The sequence below is a fragment of the Trichoderma harzianum genome (assembly GCF_003025095.1).
Source record: "Trichoderma harzianum CBS 226.95 unplaced genomic scaffold M431scaffold_5, whole genome shotgun sequence".
NCBI lineage: Eukaryota > Fungi > Ascomycota > Sordariomycetes > Hypocreales > Hypocreaceae > Trichoderma > Trichoderma harzianum.
In genome coordinates, this window is record NW_020209253.1 from 1,379,555 (window position 1) to 1,401,215 (window position 21,661).

The 21,661-nt window shown below is 50.7% G+C and overlaps 3 protein-coding genes across 3 annotated transcripts; 1 reads left to right on the forward strand and 2 right to left on the reverse strand.

Moving 5' to 3' along the window:
* The first annotated feature begins 3,764 nt into the window (after positions 1-3,764).
* M431DRAFT_114027 (hypothetical protein) lies at positions 3,765-8,919 on the forward strand. The gene is made up of 2 exons (XM_024911894.1): positions 3,765-8,612; positions 8,674-8,919. The coding sequence occupies exons 1-2, from the start codon at positions 4,221-4,223 to the stop codon at positions 8,701-8,703; spliced, it is 4,422 nt and encodes a 1,473-aa protein (XP_024775443.1). The 5' UTR covers positions 3,765-4,220; the 3' UTR covers positions 8,704-8,919.
* Positions 8,920-11,118: 2,199 nt separating this feature from the next.
* On the reverse strand, positions 11,119-11,883 carry M431DRAFT_507425 (hypothetical protein). Its single transcript, XM_024918963.1, has one exon. The coding sequence runs from the start codon at positions 11,749-11,751 to the stop codon at positions 11,416-11,418; it is 336 nt and encodes a 111-aa protein (XP_024775444.1). The 5' UTR covers positions 11,752-11,883; the 3' UTR covers positions 11,119-11,415.
* A 2,331-nt stretch (positions 11,884-14,214) lies between these two features.
* Positions 14,215-15,471, reverse strand: M431DRAFT_494202 (hypothetical protein; the record flags this gene model as incomplete). The annotated part of the gene is made up of 1 exon (XM_024917218.1): positions 14,215-15,471. The coding sequence occupies one exon, from the start codon at positions 15,469-15,471 to the stop codon at positions 14,215-14,217; it is 1,257 nt and encodes a 418-aa protein (XP_024775445.1).
* Positions 15,472-21,661: the final 6,190 nt, after the last annotated feature.

Consider the following 21,661-nt stretch of genomic DNA (forward strand, 5'->3'; position numbering starts at 1 on the left):
GTGATTTTGGAGTACACCCGTCTATTGGATGCAGTCGCAATGCAAGGGAGCATCGTTGTCCTGCTGACTCTAGCATTCTTGGAGTATTTAAGGACCCCACATATCTATATGAATAGCAGCACTACGAGGCAAAGCATGAGTATCGGGCTGTCTAGCCAAAGCAAGGGGTCAGGATCTCAGTTTCTCTCGTGATGGCAGCGCCCAGCTCATCGCGAGGCAGGCGGCGATGGCACCCGGCCGTGGATCCTCCAAAACCGCCCGTTGAGTCGAAGTCAAAGATGGCGCAATAAGATTATACGACAAACGCATTTGAATTATGTTTTTGGTCACATTGTCATGCTGTGTCGGAGTTCCGCAGAGTAGATCACTAAGCATTAGTTACCCAACACAGAAGCTGAATAATAACGATGTTCAATACTCCGAAGAGGATCTGAATAATTCTGACGGAATTGAAGCACCCGCTCAATCACACGAAGCAAAGGCGAGGGCCGAAAACACGCAACAGCCACTCGCCCCCTCAGGAGATTTGCGTTTGTCTTTTTACTTTATGTCTCCGGGTGGCTCCTTGGCCTACGGATGGGTTGCGGTGAGGGATGAGCGTAATGTGACTTGATGGCTCCGTATCTGCGGAATATTCGATCCACTGGGGCTGCGGAGTTTGACGATTTGATTGCCCTGTTCAAGTAATTGAGATATGATGGTAGAGGTTGGGGGATGCAAGGGATCGTAGCGCCGTTGTTTGCTTTCGAAGCTGTGCCATTATCCGCTTTCTACATGTGCTTTGGCTTTCACGGAGAAATGAAGGAGGTACCTGCGCGTGTAAGTATGAGTACAGCTGTCTGCATGTAGTATTGCTCGGTGATGGTTGGTGATGTGGCGTAATCTTGGCATTTGGGGCTTCAGCGCTGATAATCCTGGCCTTCATTCCTTGTTCACTTGATACCCAAGCAGGATGGTTCAAGGATGTAATCTTCTTGGTGCCAGGGTGCTGTTAGAACTGCTACTACTACCTCGAATAGACACTCTGTTTCCGTACCGTACAAGGTCTTATTTCGTGATGTGTTATCACAGGGGGCAGCATTTCTTTCATTCCTCTGCTTGTTTCTGCCGTGTGGGGGCTGGTATGGTCGATCTTTGAGAGGGTCTTTCCTGTGGTTGAGATTGTGATTGTTTACGGAATTAAGAATGGATTTAAGAGTTTACGAGATACGGAAGCCTTACTCCATCTAGATGCTCCAGACATGGGAAGGGCTGCTGTGCAGTAAGTCGGAACTTCGCCTATCAAATGCGAGAGTTGATGCCTGATGTCTGTCTCGAAATATCCCAAATCCGACAACGATACGATATTGTGGATAAAGTGAAGAGCGCTCTTTGTGGTCCGTTTCTCTGATGACACGCAGACATACTTGTAATGATAATTGCCGAGTAGTGTCTGCATCGGAGCTGGTGTGCTCCCTTGTCTTGATCAAAATGGAGCCACTTATACGACTGAGGTGTTGTTATTAGTAACAAGCGGGATAACGCTGTGCCGGATTGCGCCTCCTTTTGAGTGGGAGTCATCCGGCGAGCAAGTTGCATATTAACCGACCGACGGCGGGTGGAGGGCGTATTACGAAGGCTAGTGCAAAGAGAGAGGCCGACTATTTCTCCACGCGTTGATTCGCACATGTTCTAAATCATGACACGCAAACACGGTCGGTTTACCTCAACACGCCGTTGAGCATGTTTTATTGATGCGGAGGTGATGGCGGGGGCTGAGGCCCAAGAATTGGCAATTTCCCACTGAGGGAAAGCTCGCCACCCAAACGTCGAAATTTTCAGTTCTTGGATCGGCAATCTCAGCCTGTAGGAGCCAAGGAACGAATCCAGGGTCGGCGGGCGCGGCACCCGCCGGCTTGATGAAAGACCCATATGCTGAACTAGCTCGGAGGAGGCCGAATTCGTAAGCCACAAACGAGAGTTGGCGTATAAACGGTAATTCGTACTCCTATGTCATAGACACCACACGCTTGTATAAGACAATCAAACAATGAATTTGCTGCGACAAGAACGGGGCGGCTGAAAAGTGTCTCAGTCTCCTCATGGCAGTTTGTGACCACTTACCACATTGTACCAGTGCGGACCGAAACGGGGCAAACAACGAACGGCGTGGCCAACAGGGGCGCGGGCCGCAACCCCCCGGTTGTAGGAAGAAGAAGTGGACAAAAAAAGAAAAGTCAGCGAGCGCCGAGCGCCGCACCCTCCAAGCCGTGAGGCGGGCTTAACAGTCCGTGCTGGTCTGTTTCATCCCATATCAACAGATTTATATTGACACGCGCGCCGTGAAATGTCAATGGTGCCATGTTACATCCGGTGACATTTCCAAGTTGAGAAGAGACAAGAGAGGGGATGTCGCGAATCAAGATAGGCGGTGATTGAACCTGTGTTCTGTTCTATGTCGTTCGTAGCCGATCAAAGGAGAGTTGTGGATCGAATGTAGTACGGGCTGTCAACCCCTACATGATGGGGGCTAGAGATAGAGAAGCGGTGATGTATTGAGGTCGTTTCGACCGCTTCTTAGACCAGACCACCACCAGGAGGGAGCTGTTTGCTTAGCGTTAGGAAAACGAGAAAGAAAGAAAAAAAGTCTGGGGAGTAAGCTGTTTATCGACGGATTTGCTATGGGTAACTTTCTCATCGAAATCTCTCTAGCTGAGCACGACCCTTGCGTTCGGGGCTCCGTAATCCTAAAACTCGGAGTTGCTGAGTCGTTCTAGCACCAAACGCCCCACGATTCTGACCAACCGCAGCGCCACTGGTTGCACGCCATGATCCATCGTGCTGTTGGCTTATTGGCTTATTGCCGTTTTAGGCATCCTCAAAAATGCCCGAACACGATTGATGCCATATTCTATCCGTTCTTTCACACCAGCGTATAGCAGTTCAGTTCAACGCTGTGCTGTACAAGCACAGAAACGCGGAAGCCCATTAGTTGCATATTCAACAGATTGCCCGATGAGATTGTCACGGCTAGCCACTGCAGCCATATGGTGCTTTGATGGAAAAGTCAGCTTGATGAGAGGCTTGTGGCTCTAACTCCGTATTTCCGATTTCCGGAAATGAACCTTATTAATAAGAATGCGTCAACATGTTATTCCGGTTCCCAAGCATGAAATAGGGAACTGCTCATCTCATCGGCTCCAATATTGGAGAACGTCAAAGTCTGACAGCTTGGTCTGTGGAACTTGTATCGGTCACAGCGATGGCTGAATCTTGCTCCTCCGGATACCTGTCGCCTGTGTGACTGTTTTCATTGCCTCCATGAACAAACAGCAACATGGTCGTAGTTAGTCATATGTACTCGCACGTACTTGTAGTAAGCAATCGGATACTCATCGTAGCATTGATCAATAGTCCAGCTGTAAAAGACTTTGTAGCACTCCTGGAATGCCCCACTGCCTCCGGTACCCCCAATCTGTGCATCCAGAGTGGATTCTTCTCGCCGCTTGGCCGGGTTTTACCTGGTGAACGGCTGTAGCTCCGGCTTTGCCCCTCGCCTTCGGACTTTTGACGGTCAAGCTGTGCTGGCAAACTCGAGCTGCCACCCTGCATGTGGGCCATGAGTCTGTTGGCCGGGAAGTGGGAAGTATGTCAGAGAGCTTTGTCCTTGTCATAGGGCGAGGTTGGATGCCGTTATCTGGCCCCAGAAATCTTGGCAGGCCAAAAGATCCCCCTTGGAGCTCCGCTGGCCCCCGATTTTTTTTTGCTTTGCGCTTTTCTTTAGCCGTGAGGAAATGAATAAAAACTCTAGGCATCCTACTTTTTGCTCAACTGTTGTTTTGGTCATCGCATGATAACCATTTTTGGTTGTCGTCGAGAGTCTTTCTTTGTTTGGGTTGTTTGATATCCTCCTTCTCTACTAATCTCTGCATTGTGATTTTTTTTTCTTTCGTCTGGTAGAATCACACCGCTCGAGCCCACCGCTTACTCTTTTTGCTTCATCTGATCTCTCACCATACAAACGACCAAAGAAATAATTGCATTCACTCGTCGTGAGAACATCAATAATAATTCTGTCTGGACTATTGGAACTTGACCATACTCTACGTCCAAAGTATCCTTCGTTCACCAATTCTCGGCGACGATCCTTTTTGGACAACTCTAATACCGACAACGACTTTCATCTTTTCAAGCATCTATACAAATAATAGCTTCGTACAACTCTCCCAAAAGTAACCACAATGGCTGGGGAGCAGCCTCCTCTCAAAGAGGAGTCGCTGCCTAGCACGGCAAACTCGGCGACGGCAAAGGAGCTTGGCGAGCAATTGGATTCAAACTCTGTGGAGACTCAGGTTGAAGGCGATCGCTCTTCTAAGGAACTTGCCAGAGTTCAGACGGGCGTCTCTGTTGAGCAAGCTGAGGCTCACTTTGCCGGCCTGCAGCGCGAGTTTACTGGTGTTTCTCGAGCGAGTCGCAAGAACAAGCACCAATCTACTTCCGACCCGGAAAAGGGGGCCACTGTCACAGCAGAGGATGACGATGTCTCTCTCTTCGACTTAGAGACTGCTCTCCGAGGCGATCTTGACGCCAGCACCGAGGCCGGAATTCGATCGAAACATATCGGAACCTGTTGGGATGGTCTGACCGTCAAGGGTATCGGCGGCTTCACCAACTTTGTCAAAACCTTCCCCGATGCCATCATCGACACCTTCAACGTCATATCTCCACTGCTAAGCATGGTCGGCCTGGGTCCGAAGTTTACTGAGGCTACGCTGCTTGACGGCTTTCAGGGCGTGTGCAAGCCAGGAGAGATGATTTTGGTTCTGGGAACTCCAGGCTCCGGATGCACCACCTTCCTCAAGGCCATTGCTAACCAGCGATATGGATACACTGGAGTCCATGGAGATGTCTTTTATGGTCCATGGACTGCGCAGGAGTTCAAGCGATACCGTGGTGAGGCCGTCTACAATGCTGAAGACGATGTCCACCACCCTACGTTGACTGTTGAGCAGACTCTGGGATTCGCTTTGGATGTCAAGATGCCTGCTAAGCGACCTGGCAACATGTCCAAGACTGAATTCAAGGAACACATCATCACTCTGCTACTCAAGATGTTCAACATTGAACACACCAGAAAGACCATTGTTGGTGATGCCTTCGTTCGTGGTGTATCTGGTGGTGAGCGAAAGCGTGTCTCCATTGCGGAAATGATGATTACAAATGCTTGCATTTTGTCTTGGGATAACAGTACGCGTGGTCTCGATGCCAGTACTGCCCTTGACTTTGCAAAGAGTTTGAGGATCCAGACAGATCTCTACAAAACTTGTACCTTTGTCTCTTTGTACCAGGCTTCTGAGAACATTTACAAGCTGTTTGACAAGGTCATGGTGATTGATGAAGGACGACAAGTCTACTTCGGCCCTGCAAAGGATGCACGTGCCTATTTCGAAGGCCTTGGCTTCCTGCCGCAGCCAAGACAGACGACTCCCGACTATGTTACTGGCTGTACCGACGAATTTGAGCGTGAATATCAACCTGGAAGATCTGCAGAAAACGCCCCTCACAGCCCAGACTCACTCAGGGAGGCATTCAAGGCGTCGCCTTACCAGAAGATGATTGAAGACGAAATTGCCGAGTACAAGGCAAACCTTGAGCACGAAAAGCAGAAGCATGACGATTTCTTGGTTGCCTTTAAGGAAGGCAAGCGTGGCACATCTAAGCGAAGCCCCTATCAAGTCGGTTTCCACATCCAGGTCTGGTCTATCATGAAACGACAGTTTATTCTCAAGCTCCAGGATCGATTTAACCTGATCGTGGGCTGGAGCCGCAGTATCCTCGTCGCCATCGTTCTCGGAACCCTGTATCTGAATCTCGGTCAAACTTCCGCCAGTGCTTTCAGCAAGGGTGGTTTGTTGTTTGTAGCACTTCTGTTCAACGCCTTCCAAGCCTTCTCAGAGTTAGGAGGAACAATGTTGGGACGTCCGCTGGTCGCAAGACACAAGGCATACGCATTCCATCGACCTTCGGCTCTCTGGATTGCCCAAATCTTTGTGGATCAAGCGTTTGCAGCCAGTCAAATCCTTGTCTTCTCCATCATTGTCTACTTCATGACAGGCCTAGTTCGAGATGCCGGCGCATTCTTCACCTTCTATCTGATGATTCTCTCTGGTAACATTGGCATGACGCTCTTTTTCCGAATTCTTGGCTGTGTCAGTCCGGATTTCGACTCTGCCATCAAGTTTGCCGTCGTTATCATCACGCTTTTCATCACCACGTCCGGATATCTCATTCAGTATCAATCCGAAAAAGTCTGGCTTCGCTGGATCTATTGGATCAATATTTTGGGTCTCGCATTTAGCTCTTTGATGGAGAACGAGTTCGAGAGAATTGATCTCACCTGTACCGCCGAATCGCTTATTCCATCTGGTCCTGGATATACTGACATCAACCATCAAGTCTGTGTTCTGCCTGGTTCAAACGCTGGCACAACCTTTGTCCGAGGCCGTGACTACATCTCTCAGGGTTTCGATTACCTTCCTGGTGACTTGTGGCGCAACTGGGGTATTGTCATGGCGCTGATTGTGTTCTTTCTCTTCCTAAACGTGCTCCTTGGTGAGATTGTCAAGTTTGGCATGGGAGGAAACAGCTTCAAGGTTTACGCAAAGCCTAACAAGGAGCGAGAAGAATTGAACAAAGCCTTGGCAGACAAGCGTGACGCCAAGCGCAAGGATCGATCCAACGAGGAAGGTTCTGAGTTGATCATTAACTCGACTAGCGTTTTGACTTGGGAGAGCCTCAACTACGATGTGCCTGTTCCCGGTGGTACCCGACGTCTTCTCAACAACGTTTTTGGATATGTGAAGCCAGGTGAACTTACCGCCTTGATGGGAGCGTCTGGTGCTGGAAAGACCACACTCCTCGATGTCTTGGCATCTAGAAAGAACATTGGTGTTATCTATGGCGACGTTTTGGTCGATGGTGTCAAGCCCGGAAAGCAATTCCAACGATCCACCTCCTATGCTGAGCAGCTCGATGTTCATGAGCCCACTCAGACAGTCCGTGAAGCCCTTCGATTCTCTGCCGAACTCCGCCAACCTTTCGAAACCCCCATCCCCGAGCGCCATGCCTATGTGGAAGAGATCATCTCTTTGTTGGAAATGGAGAACATTGCCGACTGCATCATTGGATCCCCTGAAGCTGGCTTGACCGTCGAACAGCGCAAGCGTGTGACCATTGGAGTTGAACTTGCCGCCAAGCCCGAGTTGCTCCTGTTCTTGGATGAGCCTACTTCCGGCTTGGACAGTCAGAGTGCCTTCAACATTGTCCGTTTCCTGAAGAAGTTGGCTGCCGCTGGCCAGGCAATTCTCTGCACGATCCACCAGCCCAACGCTGCGCTTTTCCAAAACTTCGACCGTCTGTTGCTGCTGCAGCGAGGAGGACGCACTGTCTACTTTGGCGATATTGGCAAGGATGCCGCTGTTCTGCGCGCCTACTTGGCACGCTATGGTGCTGAAGCTGCCCCTACCGACAACGTTGCAGAGTACATGCTTGATGCCGTCGGTGCCGGTAGCATGCCCCGAATCGGTGACCGTGACTGGGCTGATATCTGGGAAGATAGCCCTGAATTTGCTCATACCAAGGATGTCATCATCGAGCTGAAGCGAGAGCGCATGGCGGCTACCCAGGCAAGCCCCGGGCTTGAAAAGGAGTACGCCTCTCCTCTTTACCACCAGATGAATGTTGTTGTCCGACGAATGTTCCGAGCTTTCTGGCGCTCCCCCAACTACCTGTTTACTCGTCTGTTTGCTCACATTGCTGTCGCCATCATCACTGGTCTCACGTATCTCAACTTGGACAACTCAAAGTCTTCTCTTCAGTACAAGGTCTTCGTCATGTTCCAGATCACAGTCTTGCCCGCCATCATCATGTCACAGGTCGAAATCATGTACGCCATGAAGCGTGCGCTCTTCTTCCGCGAATCCTCGTCCAAGATGTACTCAACCTCTTCGTTCGTCACGGCCATCATTCTTGCTGAGATGCCTTACTCTGTTCTCTGTGCGGTTTCCTTCTACCTGCCCTTGTACTTCATGCCTGGCTTCCAAACCGACCCCTCGCGTGCCGGTTTCCAGTTCTTCATGGTTCTCATCACAGAACTGTTCGCTGTCACCCTGGGCCAAGGTCTCTCCGCGCTTACTCCCTCACCTCGTGTCTCTACCCAGTTTGATCCTTTCATTACCATTGTCTTCGCCCTCTTCTGTGGTGTTACCATTCCGTATGCACAGATGCCCAAGGGTTGGCGTGTGTGGCTCTACCAGCTCGATCCTTTCACTCGTCTCATCAGTGCTTGTGTTACCACTGCACTCCATGGACTCGAAGTCGTTTGCAAGCCCAGCGAGCTGAACAGATTCACCGCCCCTAACGGTACAACCTGCGGTGATTACATGCAGCCTTTCTTCGAAAGGGGTGCCCCGGGATATCTCGTTTCCAACAGCACCTCAAACTGCGAGTACTGCTCATACAAGGTTGGCGATGAGTTCTACACCCCACTGAGCTTGAGCTTCGACCACCGCTGGAGAGACTTGGGTATCTTTCTCTGCTTCGTCGTCAGCAACATTACCATTCTCTATCTGGGTGTATGTTTTCCTCATTTTCCGTTTTACAATTTGATCCAGTTTGCTAACTTTGTTTCTTTAGAGCCGATTCGTCAACTACAACAAGAGGTAAAGGGGATAGGGAAGATGTTCGCGACGACTTGCTTGTCTGCGCATGTACGATTTGAAGCGCATGAGTGAAGGAATTTCACATCGCATGAAGAAAAGTTTCAAAAGTTATCAAGAACCCATGATTTATGCTTTCTGGAGCCATTGGATCTTGAAATTAAATGATACCAATTAGATGTACATAGTTTAATAATGAAGCAAAGAATGAGTTCATCATGTGTTTCAGACTACCTACGTGTCTAGTAAATGTATAACTTCTTATTAAAATACCCAACATTCGCGAAGTAGAAGGGACGGATTGTTCTGTTCGCTAGTTGATGGAGCGAGGCTGTCTTTCTTGTTCGTCTCGAGTATTGCTTAGATATCGGGACCCGACTGCCATTGACTACAAGGAGAAGCGTCTATTTTGAGAGCGTGAGCTAAATCTAGTTATAGAAGTACTGTAGCAGACATGATCAACTCTATTAACGGTTAATTTATACCACTGTTCGCAAGACTAACCATGCCAACACACTTTAGTCATATGATATTTTCAAGCTTTTCCTCCCGAGCGATAATGAAGTAGAGTGAATTCATATGACAAGTTTTCATAGAAGTAAGAGAATGTGACAAAAAGAAATACTAAATATTGTGGAAAACTACTGGTAGATTCAGGAAAGTTGCGTCAGTATGAGGGGATCATGAGCAATATAAGGCTAGTCTACAACATTTCGCCCTGGAACTGAGAATCACTTCAATCTTGCTTTTGCATATTCCTCTGTTACTAATAGGAGTTCACAACATGATTGCGAGAGCTATCCAAATATACTCATTCTTAAGCCAAACTAAGAGACTAGAGAAGTTGGAAGAGGATCAACAAGTATACAGGCCAAGTAATATCGCCGCGAGCTGATTGCATTCTCTAGATATACGCCTTGAAGCTCACGAATTTTACGTACGATATATCATCCACGAAGTAGGAGAAGCCCATTGGCTTCACATTTATATATCAATAGACTCGTAAGGCCATTTAAAAGTAGATGATGAAGTTGTTAGTCGATTTGTCATTACTACCTTGCCCAATGGAGGCTGTATCACACATTCTACTAACAATCCAAGTCTGAAAAAATGGGATATAAAGATAGACCCTCCTAGAGAGTCATTTCTTGTGGTACAAGATTATAGCACGTATCTCTTAGTGTGAGTCAATGCCACTTTACTCTTACAACCTCTTCATTGCGTCACGATTCCCATCTCGGCTACGTCCGACTTCAGCCGGCACCTTCACCTCCGGTCCGGCCCCGCCCACCGGCACCTCCGAAGATCTGCGCCGGGGCATTGCTCGATAGCTCGCTCCAATTTCGGCTCTTTCGACACTAAAGACGTTCGTAAAGATACACGAAGGAAGCAGTATCACGGAATACGAGGCGCACAAGCGAGAGAGAGAGAGAGAGAGAGAGAGAAGAGCCGAACAAGTGGAGCATCCACTCGCTTTGCTTACCACATTAAATTGATGTCGGTCGTCAATAATGGCCTGGATACGGGTAGGCGCAGGACAATCGCTCAGCATCATCTTTGCAGCTGGGCGACGAAAAGGGGGCCCTGTCTGGCTGGCCGCAGCAGTTTAGCGGTATAGAGCGACAGACATGTGCTGCGCCAGGTTGAAGCCAATATATGCAGCGTGCCGTGCGCATATGCGTCCCAAGTCGAAAGGGCTTCTGAGCAAATCTGGCATCTGTGCAACATCGGTATCTCCAGGTTACATTCCCAGTCGAATGCGGGTGAGGGGAGAAGGAGGGGGGAGATATGGAATACACCGTGCCCTCTTCCCCCTCGCTTGTGCGTGTGCTAGTCGAGAGCTGACAATGCGTTACTGTACGGGATGGTGATCTTGAGGATGACTACATGCAACATGTCTGCTCAGCCAGTGAGCACGTAAGACGTCAGACTCCTTCACGCAGTCATGCATGGAAGACAGCGCCGTTTGGGGCAGTTTGCGTGCTTCCGGCCTTTCATCCCATCGCCCTACGGCGCACATGGACCTGCATTTCTCATTCCATGTCTTGGGATTCCTGTCATCATGTAACACACAGCCCCCGGCATGAACCACGGCCGCAGCCCTGTTTTTTTTTTTTCTCCTCCCGCCAGATGGAGCAAAGAAGCAAGACGAAAAGGCAATGATGACGAGAGAAGACTTTTGTCCCCAGAACAACTCCCACCGTACACATGCATGCCATTAAACCACCCCCCGGCCGTGATTGGCCTCCCCAGTCGCAAATCCCTCTTTCGCTGCTGCAGAGCCCGTCAGGTGAGTCGGATTATGCAAGTCATCCTCCACGGTCCAATCCTAAGCGCCCAAACAGTTTGCAGTTCAGCAATTCAGCAAACCACGCTATTGAGGCACCGCGTGGTGGCTGCGCTGGTTAATCGCGGCTTTCGGGGCGCTCCGAATCCAAATGGGCCCATCCCAGTCGGTTTTTTTTTTTTTTTTTTATACAGATGCCCAACCTAACTTATGCATCTGCTTTTTGGGAGCCAACGACCTATCAAAGCGCCGCCCTTGCCTACCTTAGCCAGGTAATAACTCTGTATCATCATTTTTATGACATGGCTAGTGGAATTGTTCAGGCCCCAAATCGGGCTGAAAGTGAGGGGGTCTCGACAAGGTGAAGGAAAAGAAGAAGAAGAGACACACGCCATGCCCCCCATGCCATGCGCAAATACTCTCGCATTCATCTCATGCCGTGGCCACTATCTTTCCGTGGGCCCAAGACAGGGCTGAGAGTGAGCCGCTTGAGACCCTGTGATACCCAGCCAGCGCAGCGGCCAGTGCCATGTAGAGTGATGTGATGTGATGTGTCTCTCGGTGACACAATCCTGTGGCTCCAACGGAAATAGAACCAGACGCTTTGTTGTACGAAGCTCTTGGTGATACGCAAAGGACAAAGAGGCTTTTCGTCTCTTCTTCCGCCGCCTTATGCAGCCCCATTCCTACTTGTCCTAATGACATGGCCTGAAGTAATAGTAGCAGGGCACACCTAAACGCCCAGAAAAGAAAACAAGGAAAAAACATCCTGGCAGAGAGGAGACAAAGAACACCAACAAACCCACTGCCTGCCGCATTACGCACCTAGGCAAACGCATGCTCTTCTCCGCACGAGAGCCAGCACCATCCAAGGAAGAAGACAAAAAGCAAACACAAAACTTGGAGGGGGAGTGTGCTTAATGCAAGACTCTTCTCCTCTCCCCTCTTTCTGTTGCGCAAAAAAAAAAAAAAAACGACATGGGATCCGCTTCAATATTCCCGTCGTACAGTGCAGGGCTCTTTCGGCTCGGACGTGGGCGGCTGGATTAGCCAGTTTCATTCGATTGAAACCTGCTGCCTTTTCTATTTTTTTCCCTTTTTCTCCCCCAAAAGACGTCGACCATACAGAAGCTGCATTGATGGGTTGCCATTCGACAGGAAGAAGAAAAAATGAGTCAAGTGAGGCTGAGGATGGGAATCCATTATGCATGCATGAATAGCTTCTTGCTGAGCAGGCATTCCAGCCTGATGCGCACTACGAGGCTGATGATTGAGACATGGGGGGCTGGTTCTGCGCCATGGACTGTCGTACCGTAGCTATGAAAAACCCCATCATGATTCCAGTTGAAACCCCGAGACATGAGTGAAAGAGAGAGAGAAAGAAAATTTTGAAGGGGACGTCTGTAGCTGTCATACTTGACTTGGCCATTGCCCGCGAGACAAACGGGAACTTGTAGATCCTGACTATGAGACATGAAGATGAGACAAGCACAGCCTCCGAATAAGCACGACGAGTTCATGCCGCCTTCGAAGCAAGTCACCAACCTTCTTCTTTGTCATTACTGCTGTGAGTCGTCTGAATGCTTCTCAGATGCTCAATCTAGCTTACAGGTAGTTGCCACAGCTTTGATACCAGATCTGCATGAAGCAGCAGCACCAAACACACCAGCCATTCTACAGCATCCACCTACAGCCTTTCTCGATCATCCCAAACAGTAAATCTTCACTATAACACACAACTTACACCATAGAAGCCACACACAGGTACACACAACATTCTCAAGCAATCCTCGTACTCGTACCCCCAAACCAGCCCAGTAGCAACGTAAAAACCAAAGCCAAAAGCAACAACAGTATACCTAAAGAGAATCCTGAAACATTCAATTCGTCTGCCTAATCCTAAGTAATTATCCATCCCCCAGAAAGATAGGATACCACAAACCCATCTCTTCAAAGCCATCATTACCTACCACCTACAAACCCCCTTCGTTAATATACAACTCCACATAATGAATAAAACGGCGAGTACACGTAAAATAAAAGACGAGAGACGTGGCAAACCGCCCTTGGAGAGACGTGGAAAGACGTCATCGCCAAGACATCTCTTCAGCATTGTAACGGCGGGCTGATGCCGTATTCCAACACGTCTCTTCTACGGAGCTTTATCGCCCTATGAGGATACACATCGTGTGGCCTCCAGTTTCATATTAACAAGCCACTGGCTTTGCATTTTACATCGAGACATGAAGGGGAGATAGACCGCTATCCACACTCTTACCTACATACATACAGGGCAAACCCCTACCGCATCACTCCACAAAAGGCTGCAGTGGGAAAAAAAAGACACGTCGGAGACATACACAGTATCACACGAATGGAGCCTGAAAAGTTCATATAGAGGGGGATAAATATTCGAGCTCATCAAAGCCATCATCATTTTGCAGTAAACTAAAGTCCTCCATCTAGTATTCCCAATCTCAAAATTCTCAATAAAAAAAACACTCTGTAAAATCGTTGCTGCCGCAGCACATTAAACCCAAGAAAAGAAATAAAAAAAGAAAGATAATCAGTCAATAAAAGTCATGTAAAACAGACAACCTCGCCACCTTGCTGTCGCTTTTGTTTTTTGCTCCTCCCAGCTCGTTCCTCCTCCGCTTGCTTGCGACGCGCCCGAAATGATAACGCTGGGTATCTCTAGATGGAAAAATGCCCCGTGTCTCGGTGTCTCCTCCCCGTGTGCATTGGTGGTAGTACAGGTCGCCCTTAAAAGAAATCTGTCTTTTGAATAACCGAAAAGGAAAGGAAAGTAAAAGCCATGCATCGCTCCGAGACCGAGTTTCAGAACAAAGGAAATAGAAATAAAGAGTCCGTAAGATTGGGTATCCATAGGAAATCTCCGGACGAGAACAAAAACAGGCAATAGTATTAGTGTACAGTCTTGCGTCTTTCTTGGGCCATTCCATCCGGTGGAGTGGGCCATTATTCAACTTCGATGGTCCGGGATCCTAGGGAAGTTGCCAATTGGTTAACAATTAAAGGAAAGATTAAAAAGGATACGTGAGACGCTTGGTCATATGAAAAACATAGTCCAGGGCAAATTCATATGCATCTCCTCTTTAATGGATCGCTCCCGGAACAGTCCTCTGTAGGGGGGTCGATTATCCTGGATTGTGGGAATTGATAGTGTTCTCACAGTAAGGTAGCGAAAGTAAAATAACCAAAAAATGGCCTTTAGGAAGATGGGTTTTGCAGAATGCCCTCACAGTTGGCATCGAATCTGAGGCTGAAGAGCCTCACGCTCTGCATAAACTTCTCGGTCTTGGCAAGTTCTCGGTCGCGGCCGAAGAGGGTGTCCACGAACTCAACGCCCGAGTTCTTGCCCAGACCCGACTGCTTCTTCTTCGCAGCCTTGAGCATAGGGGCCTCGCAGGCCTTGAGCAGTCCGCGGAGCTTCTCTGTGAGACGCTCGCCGGCGTCAATAAAGTCGGTCATGATCTCTCGGTTCTCGGTGCTGCGAACACGGCCAACGATGTCCTCCGCGCGCTTGACCTTGCCGGAGAGTTGAATCAGCAGGAGCCAGAGCTCGCCCGCCATGTCGGCAATGGGAGAGTTGGCACCCGCTCGATAAACGGTCCAGTCGTAGATCCACTTGCCCAGGCTGTTGGCGTCAAAGACGCTGCCAAGGAGCAGGATGGGCTCTTCTGAAGGGTCCCAGTTCTTGAGCGAGTAGCCCGTGGGAATCCGGTGCTTTCGAGCATCGGCCTCGGTAGCTTTGGGTGTCGTCGCGGCGGCAGCAGCCGCCTTTGTGCGGTAGGCCTGAGTCGACGGACGGACGGTGGATGGTCTTTGGGGAACATTGGCAGCAGCCGATGAGCGGCGGGCGTGGCCGTGGCTGGTGGGAGGTCGGACATGAGTAGGGGGGATGTGCGACTGCGGAGAGTCGTAGGCATCACGGCTGTAGTCGGCGTAGTAAGCGGCGGTACCCTGTGGGTAGTCGTCGTGATTAGTGTACCGTATCCCTTCATAATCTTGAACATGATGCGAATTCCTGCGACCCTTTGTTCGCGACTCGGCAAGCAACACATAGGTGCGCCCCGAAGCCTCGAAGATCTCGTCCTCGTCGGATTCTCCAAACGGAGTTGTAGCCCGGACATAGGTGTGAGAGAATCGGCGGTCGTGCCAGGCAGGAATTTGAAACGACCCGGAGGGCCCGCGCGACGACGAAAAATATTTGGGACTCACATCAACCGTGGCATACTGGCCGGAGCTGTTGTATCGGGGCGAATCTACTGGAGCCCGAGGCGTAGATGCGCCGGCCTGAGAATAGCTGCTGGCCCGGCTGTGAGCTGCACGCGTTGCCGGGCGTCGAGGCGTTGTCTCGAGCCAGCTTGGCCGCGGTGATGGGGTTGGAGTGGCGGATGACATTCGTGTATATTCCCACTCGTGGATCGGAGTCGATCCAGGTGTTCGTGGTGATGGGTAGTTCATTCTGTGACTGCTCCTCTTGCAATGTCCACTGTGACACTTCGCTCCTCAACCTCTCCTCCAATGAAGGAGCTGGCGACGTATCGTTGAATGGATATGCTTCTCTGCTTCGTTCGAAACGCAAGGTAAGACTGAAAGTGGACAAGATTCGAGACGCTTTTGCTCAAAGCCTTGTCTGCTCTCGGTGAAGGAATGGGGGACGTGGGAGGTTATGGGTGTGTGATATTAAAGATGTGAGAGAGAGAGCAATAAAAAAAGCCCGTCACCTTGGTATGTAGTCGGAAGAGTAAAAGTTGAAAGAGTTATTACGTCTTGCGTCAAACATGACCAATCTACAACAGGATCGTTTTTATCGTATCCCCCTTGGGTGGTAGTGGTAGTGCCAGAGTCCGACGCGGCGGCCTGGCTGTGGCAATTGTTGGGGACCCGTGAAGAGCGTGACAGCAGGTGAGGTGATGGTGGATGTCGTCGGCGTTGGACGATGCAATGCTGCAGGTGGAGATGAGGTTCATTGGCAGATGCCAGAACCAAAACGATCAGATGCGTAAGTCGGAGAGAGGAAGAAGCAAGAGTCGGGTGTGCGGGCATGCATTCGAGGTATATATTGTGGCCGCAACAAATTTTGCCTTGGTGGGCGTTGAGCCAGAACCAGACAGGGAGCAGGCCTCTTAGTGAGAGACGAGGGCAGCCACAGGCATGCGACAGGGGACAGGGGGCCTGAACGAGGTCGGTGGGAGGTGGAGGGGGCGTGAGGATATCGGGGCTTAGTCACTGTGGAACCTTCCCGTGGATGCCACACAGTGCTCGAAGCGTCGCCCGACACGGAGCCTATGATGGATGTTGCTGACTGGACCTGGACTGGATTCCTCGCTCGTACTGCACTTTTGTATGGTTGCACCCAAGCGTAGACCGGGGCCAGCGAGCTGTTGCTTCCAGCAGCTTCCGCGCACAAGAGGCAGCCCGACTGCGCTTCCTGGCCTTGATTTGACGGCAGTCTGCCGGCGTTGGATCTTGCTCGGGGGGGCGATTCAGCCGGCTTGCGCAGCTGAACGGGCTCTAGGGGCTCCCAGAAGCCCGTTGCGAGTATGACTCTTTACTGGACGACCAACCACCGAGCCAGCCTTTCGGTTTCGTATCGCTCACCCAGAAAAGCACGAGCACTCCGAGTGGCGTGAAAAGATGCTCCGGGTTTGCACGCTGTGCGGCCTTGGATGTGCCAGGGTTTGACGATGGTTGCCCTAGCTGTGTGTGCTTTGTGCTGGTACCGTATCTCGAATCGATTGCAGACAGACGACTCGTGGCCCTGGCTCTAATGCGACTGAGCGCTCCCCAGTCCAATTTACCGGGACTGGATAAGCGAAATGATGGAGCCTAGGGGTAATGAATCCTAGCTTCCGCTGCGGCTGGGGAGTCCACCAGCTGTCTTGTATTTTCTCGGTGAGAAAAGGGAAGAAGATGACTTCTGAAAAGTTTTTCTTCCTTCTAATGGTTGTTTTGTCTCCCTGCTGGTTCTTCTCCGGATGGGCAGGTGTCAAACGCCCGAAGCCGTCGATGCCTTGAAGTTGGATGCAAGGCAATTTTGAATCCCTGTTCAATTTTTTTTTAGAGACCGGACCTGTGCGCGCGCAGCAAATGCACAAAGCGTGCGAACTCACGGTGTTTTGCTTTTCCACCCGGCTCGCAAATAAAGTCCTTGCAATTCCTACTCGCAGTCTTTTCGCTAATCGGCCGCGTCGAAAAAGAACCGGACGTGCACGGCTGGTACAGCTCGCAATATCGATGCACCCCAGAGGCAAATGAAGTTGTTGCGAGCGCGAGTAATGCTAGTGCCGCAAGAGCTTCCGGAACGGTTTGTGCGATAAATGGTACAGACACGCAGGCTGAGATTTGATTATGCGTCCTTCGTACAATACGAGTAGACTCACGCTCTCGTTCGGGCTCAGCGAAGAAACAAAGCGTAATGTTTGTGGTCTGAGGCTTGGACTAGTTGGGGACGACGGAGACTGATATTTGCGCCGCGGGTAATGACAAGCATGAATGATGGGCAGTGCGTAATCGTAATGCGCATCACCTCTGGTTCTGGTGGCTTACGGCAAACTTATTACTACCCTCGTCGGCCTCGACCATCTGTCCGGGGCGGAGGCAGGCCGGCCGAACGAGAGCGAGAGGAGGAAGCGCCGTATTTATCATCACCATTGTCATCCATCACCAACCCGGCCGGCCCCCAGCATTACGTATGACGGCTCTATTCCAAAGTTGAAGGATGTGTGGAGGATGGTGGGAAGCGCCGACAAGGACGCAATCATCAACGCAGCCTAGAACACACAAACCCGTAGCAAGCGCCCATCTGCATCGCACATCAGCCCTGTGACCACTTGTCAAGCAGCGCAAAAAGATGGCTCTGGCTGGCGAGTATTCGCTCATCACAATCACTGAGACGGCACAAGTGCTTCCCGTCACATGGGCGCCGCATCGAGATGGTTGGCGGCAGCACGTTGTCCGCAGCACACACAGCGGCTGATTGGCCCGCATTTCGAGCTGTGTGACGGGCACTATCGATAGATTGTCCGTATATCGCTCAGAAGGAACAAGAGCTGGCTTCTTCGTAATCCGCTCCGCCGTCACAACCGTCGCTTCTGGCGTTGCAGTGCGTCAAGATGGTGGTGCGGCGTTGGTGACGGGAGGTGCTGAGAAGCGCCGAGCTCCGGGCTGATTGTGGCGGTTAAACCGCAAGGCCGTTGACATTCACGGTTTTTGAGTGCTTGCGTGAAGACTACGACGGTGCTTGCATACCCGTAGATTGATGGGTTTCGAGCTAGGATGCTACCAAAACTCAATTGTTGGGGTTGCATGTAATTAATTCGCCAATGACTTACATTAATTAGTACCTACCATGGTTAGTAGGTGGTTAGGATCAACGTAGGACGGGAGGTTCTATTGCTCTCCGAAGTGCTGTAATACTTGCTTCATAGTGCTCCGTACCTGGGAATTACATCCATTCAACCGCAGCCATCACCACCCAAACAAGGAAGGATGATGATGGATGATATATTAAGTGGCATTCTAGAGCTTACGAGTACTCGTACACTTACTCGTGCGTGAACCTACGAAAATCCTTTCCCGTAGTTCGTATGCAGATCCAGGAGAAGCTCAGAGTTCGGAGTGCACATCTACAAATCCTGCATGTGACGTGCATCTCCATTTGGCAACCCGCATGGAAAAGCACCGCCGTTTTTTTCTTTTTCTTTTTCCCTTTTTGTTGTAGTCGTATTAATAACTCCTCTGGGATACCGACTGTGACTTCAAAGGTAAAATGGTCATACGCGCTGCTACTCTAATCGCTTGCATGGCCGAGGCCGGTGCGAAAAGGTCAAGTGTCTTCTTCGGCAATTACAAGGCCGAAACGTGCCAACCGTTGCAGGGCCGTGTTGGAGGTGGGCGAATGGGGTGATTTCCAGCTGCCAGCCATGCGCCGGCCATGAGGACAGAATCTCGATTTCCAGGCTAGAAAAGAAAAAGAGGCGAGGCTGCACTGATCATCGCCTGGTCGGCGCTACGAAGCATTCTGTGCTCCTCCCAACAATACAGTAGAGACCGCGAGAGAATGTTACATGTCATACTTGTACATCATCAACTCTATCGTCATTCGACTTGGGTTGGGGTCCCCTGGCCTGGATATTCTCGCCTCGAGAGCGGGCTCCAGTTCTCTCTCCCTCTCTCCCATTGTCTTCTTCTCGCCTATGCCTGGCGCACCGACGTCCGCAAACTCAAGAAGATGTTGCTTCTGACAGGGGCCGTTCCAGGCGTGGCTTTTCGCCACACGGCGCCAATCACGAAGCCGGGCCTACCAGAGGACACCATTTTTGTGATGGACGCAGCCCAGTCGCTTGAAGGATGCGGCAAGGGGACGGCTGCCCTTGCTTGGAAAATTCTGCTAGCACAAAGCATGGACATTGTTAGTGTTCGAGTCTTCTCTCTCTCTTGACGGTGTAGACTGTCTACTGCACGACTGCGTCCGCACCTACAGGTACCTACATATGCGTATGCACTCATATTGCTGGGATTAATCCTTCTCCGTATTATCACCAACAGCTCGTCGTTGTGATTGGCGAGCTGTTCTTTATGCCCCGTTTGCTGATATCTAGACGAGATGTACGGTATAACAGGGCGCACAAACTTTTTTTTTGTTATTGATTCTTGGCCCTGTTCTTTCTCTCTCTCGCTTCGTGATCATGCAGTGTTAGTAGGTACAGTACACAAGGGTGCAATGGCTCAGACATGAAGGTTCATTCCCCCTGGACACAAAAGGGCCATGAGACGGGCATCTTTTGCGCTGTGGCTTAGACAAACCTTAAACCTACCGCGAATGCCTCTGCGTGAAAGGATTGAGGGGGCCAAATGCCGTTACAAGAGCGACGCATTACTCGTATACAGTCCGACTTTTGAGGAAGTGATGATGGATGCTTTCAATCCCCAACGAACAGCCGATGGCCTAATGCACCGGCTGCAGAGGGCCCTGGGACCGCGGCAGGGCTTCCGGGGGCTAGTGGATGAATTAGCACCGATGGCAGTTTGACTTTTGCTGGAGCGTTGGTCGGGACACTCCAAGATTCTTCATATGAATGCACCAGACCGGTTATCGTGCTCGTACTCGTACCCTCCAGCATTACAGCAACCTCCACCTCCGCGCTCTCCTAACGACTAAGCTCTGGGCTAATCGTACCAGAAACTAACGAGTGGGACTTGTCAACCCTCGCTCATCAGCCATCTCCAGTCTTTCTTTTCTTCCCACCGCACCGGGTGGGACCTCCGGAGGCTGTCCCACAAAGACGGGAGCTCGCAGCCCCAAAAGCATCCACGCCGCCGCAGCGAGCCGTTCCCGCGCACTTCCACCAGCGCCAGGCACGGCACACTGTATGGAACATTTACTTCCATTTGTACATTCACTTCTACTCTGCTCAGTTCATGAGAGCCCATGCTTGTACTGTACTGTACAGTACTCGTACTCGCGCTTGTATGTACAAACGCAACTTGATTCATGCTTCCATCCCATATTTGGCCGTTGTGTCGTGCGAGCCAACCTCGTACCTGCGTCGCCCAGCTCCAGTGACTGGTCTGTCCAGCTGCATCGAGGAAGTTCTGCGAGACGGACTCGCATCGGCATTTTCTGCACGAAACACATGCCATCCCCGACACTACCGATATTTTAGTTTCTTCAGCGCGTTGATCTTTTTCTCTGGCCTCTTTCTTCGTGTAGTCGTGGTCGTCCGACCCGATCGATCCGTCAGTACAGTACAGCATTACTGCTAGTTTTACACACCAGCCAAGTACCTCGGCACCTACTGGAAAGTCCGTACGAAAAGGCCACCTCTGTCATCAGCACCAACACAAAACTGCACACCCTCTTGCCGTTCCATCATGGCATGTTGATTGATAGGTACGACTTCAAAGGACTGGAGGATCCAACCTCTCGACAATGTCAGACGCCCAACGCTACGCTACGGTATGCAACGCAACGCAACGCAACGCATCCCTCACCGACTGTGCTCCTCTTCCCTTCAACATGCACTCCATACTTGGACGGTCTCCGGACGGGAGCCGTAGCCGCCGCAGGATTGGCTGCTTTGGCCTTGTCCGGGTCCTAGCCGATTTCTAGAACGACGATGCACACCTTGAAAGATGGTCCCGGTGTGATGCTGGTCTCGCTGGCCCACCCTCTTGCTCTCCCACATCCAACCATCGTCCGTCCTCCCTTGGATCCCTGGTGCCGGAGGGTGTGGCCAAAAGAGGCTGCCTAGAAGCCACTAGGGCTTGGCCTTTGCCCGTCCCTTGTTTGACAAGTGAAAAAATTTTCAACATCTCATTTCATGGGCCGTCCCTCAATCAAACCCAAGCAATTCTCGTGTCTTTGCGTCGCTGCTGGCTGCCTCCTTGCAACCATTTGCCTGGCTTTGCTTGGGCGGGTGTTTCTGCTTCATCTCCATCTGATGAATCCGACGAGGCGGAATGTGACTCATAGGCGAGCGCTGCCCGGTCACTTCGTATGTATTATCTCCCAATCGCTGGGCGCCAGAGCTGTATTGATGTCCAAAGCTGCTGCGGCTGTCGAATCGGGCTTTGAGCTGCAGCATTTTTGGGCGCCGATTGGCAGCTGGCTTCTCACCCCCAGTTTCACGCAAACGCCACCAAGAAA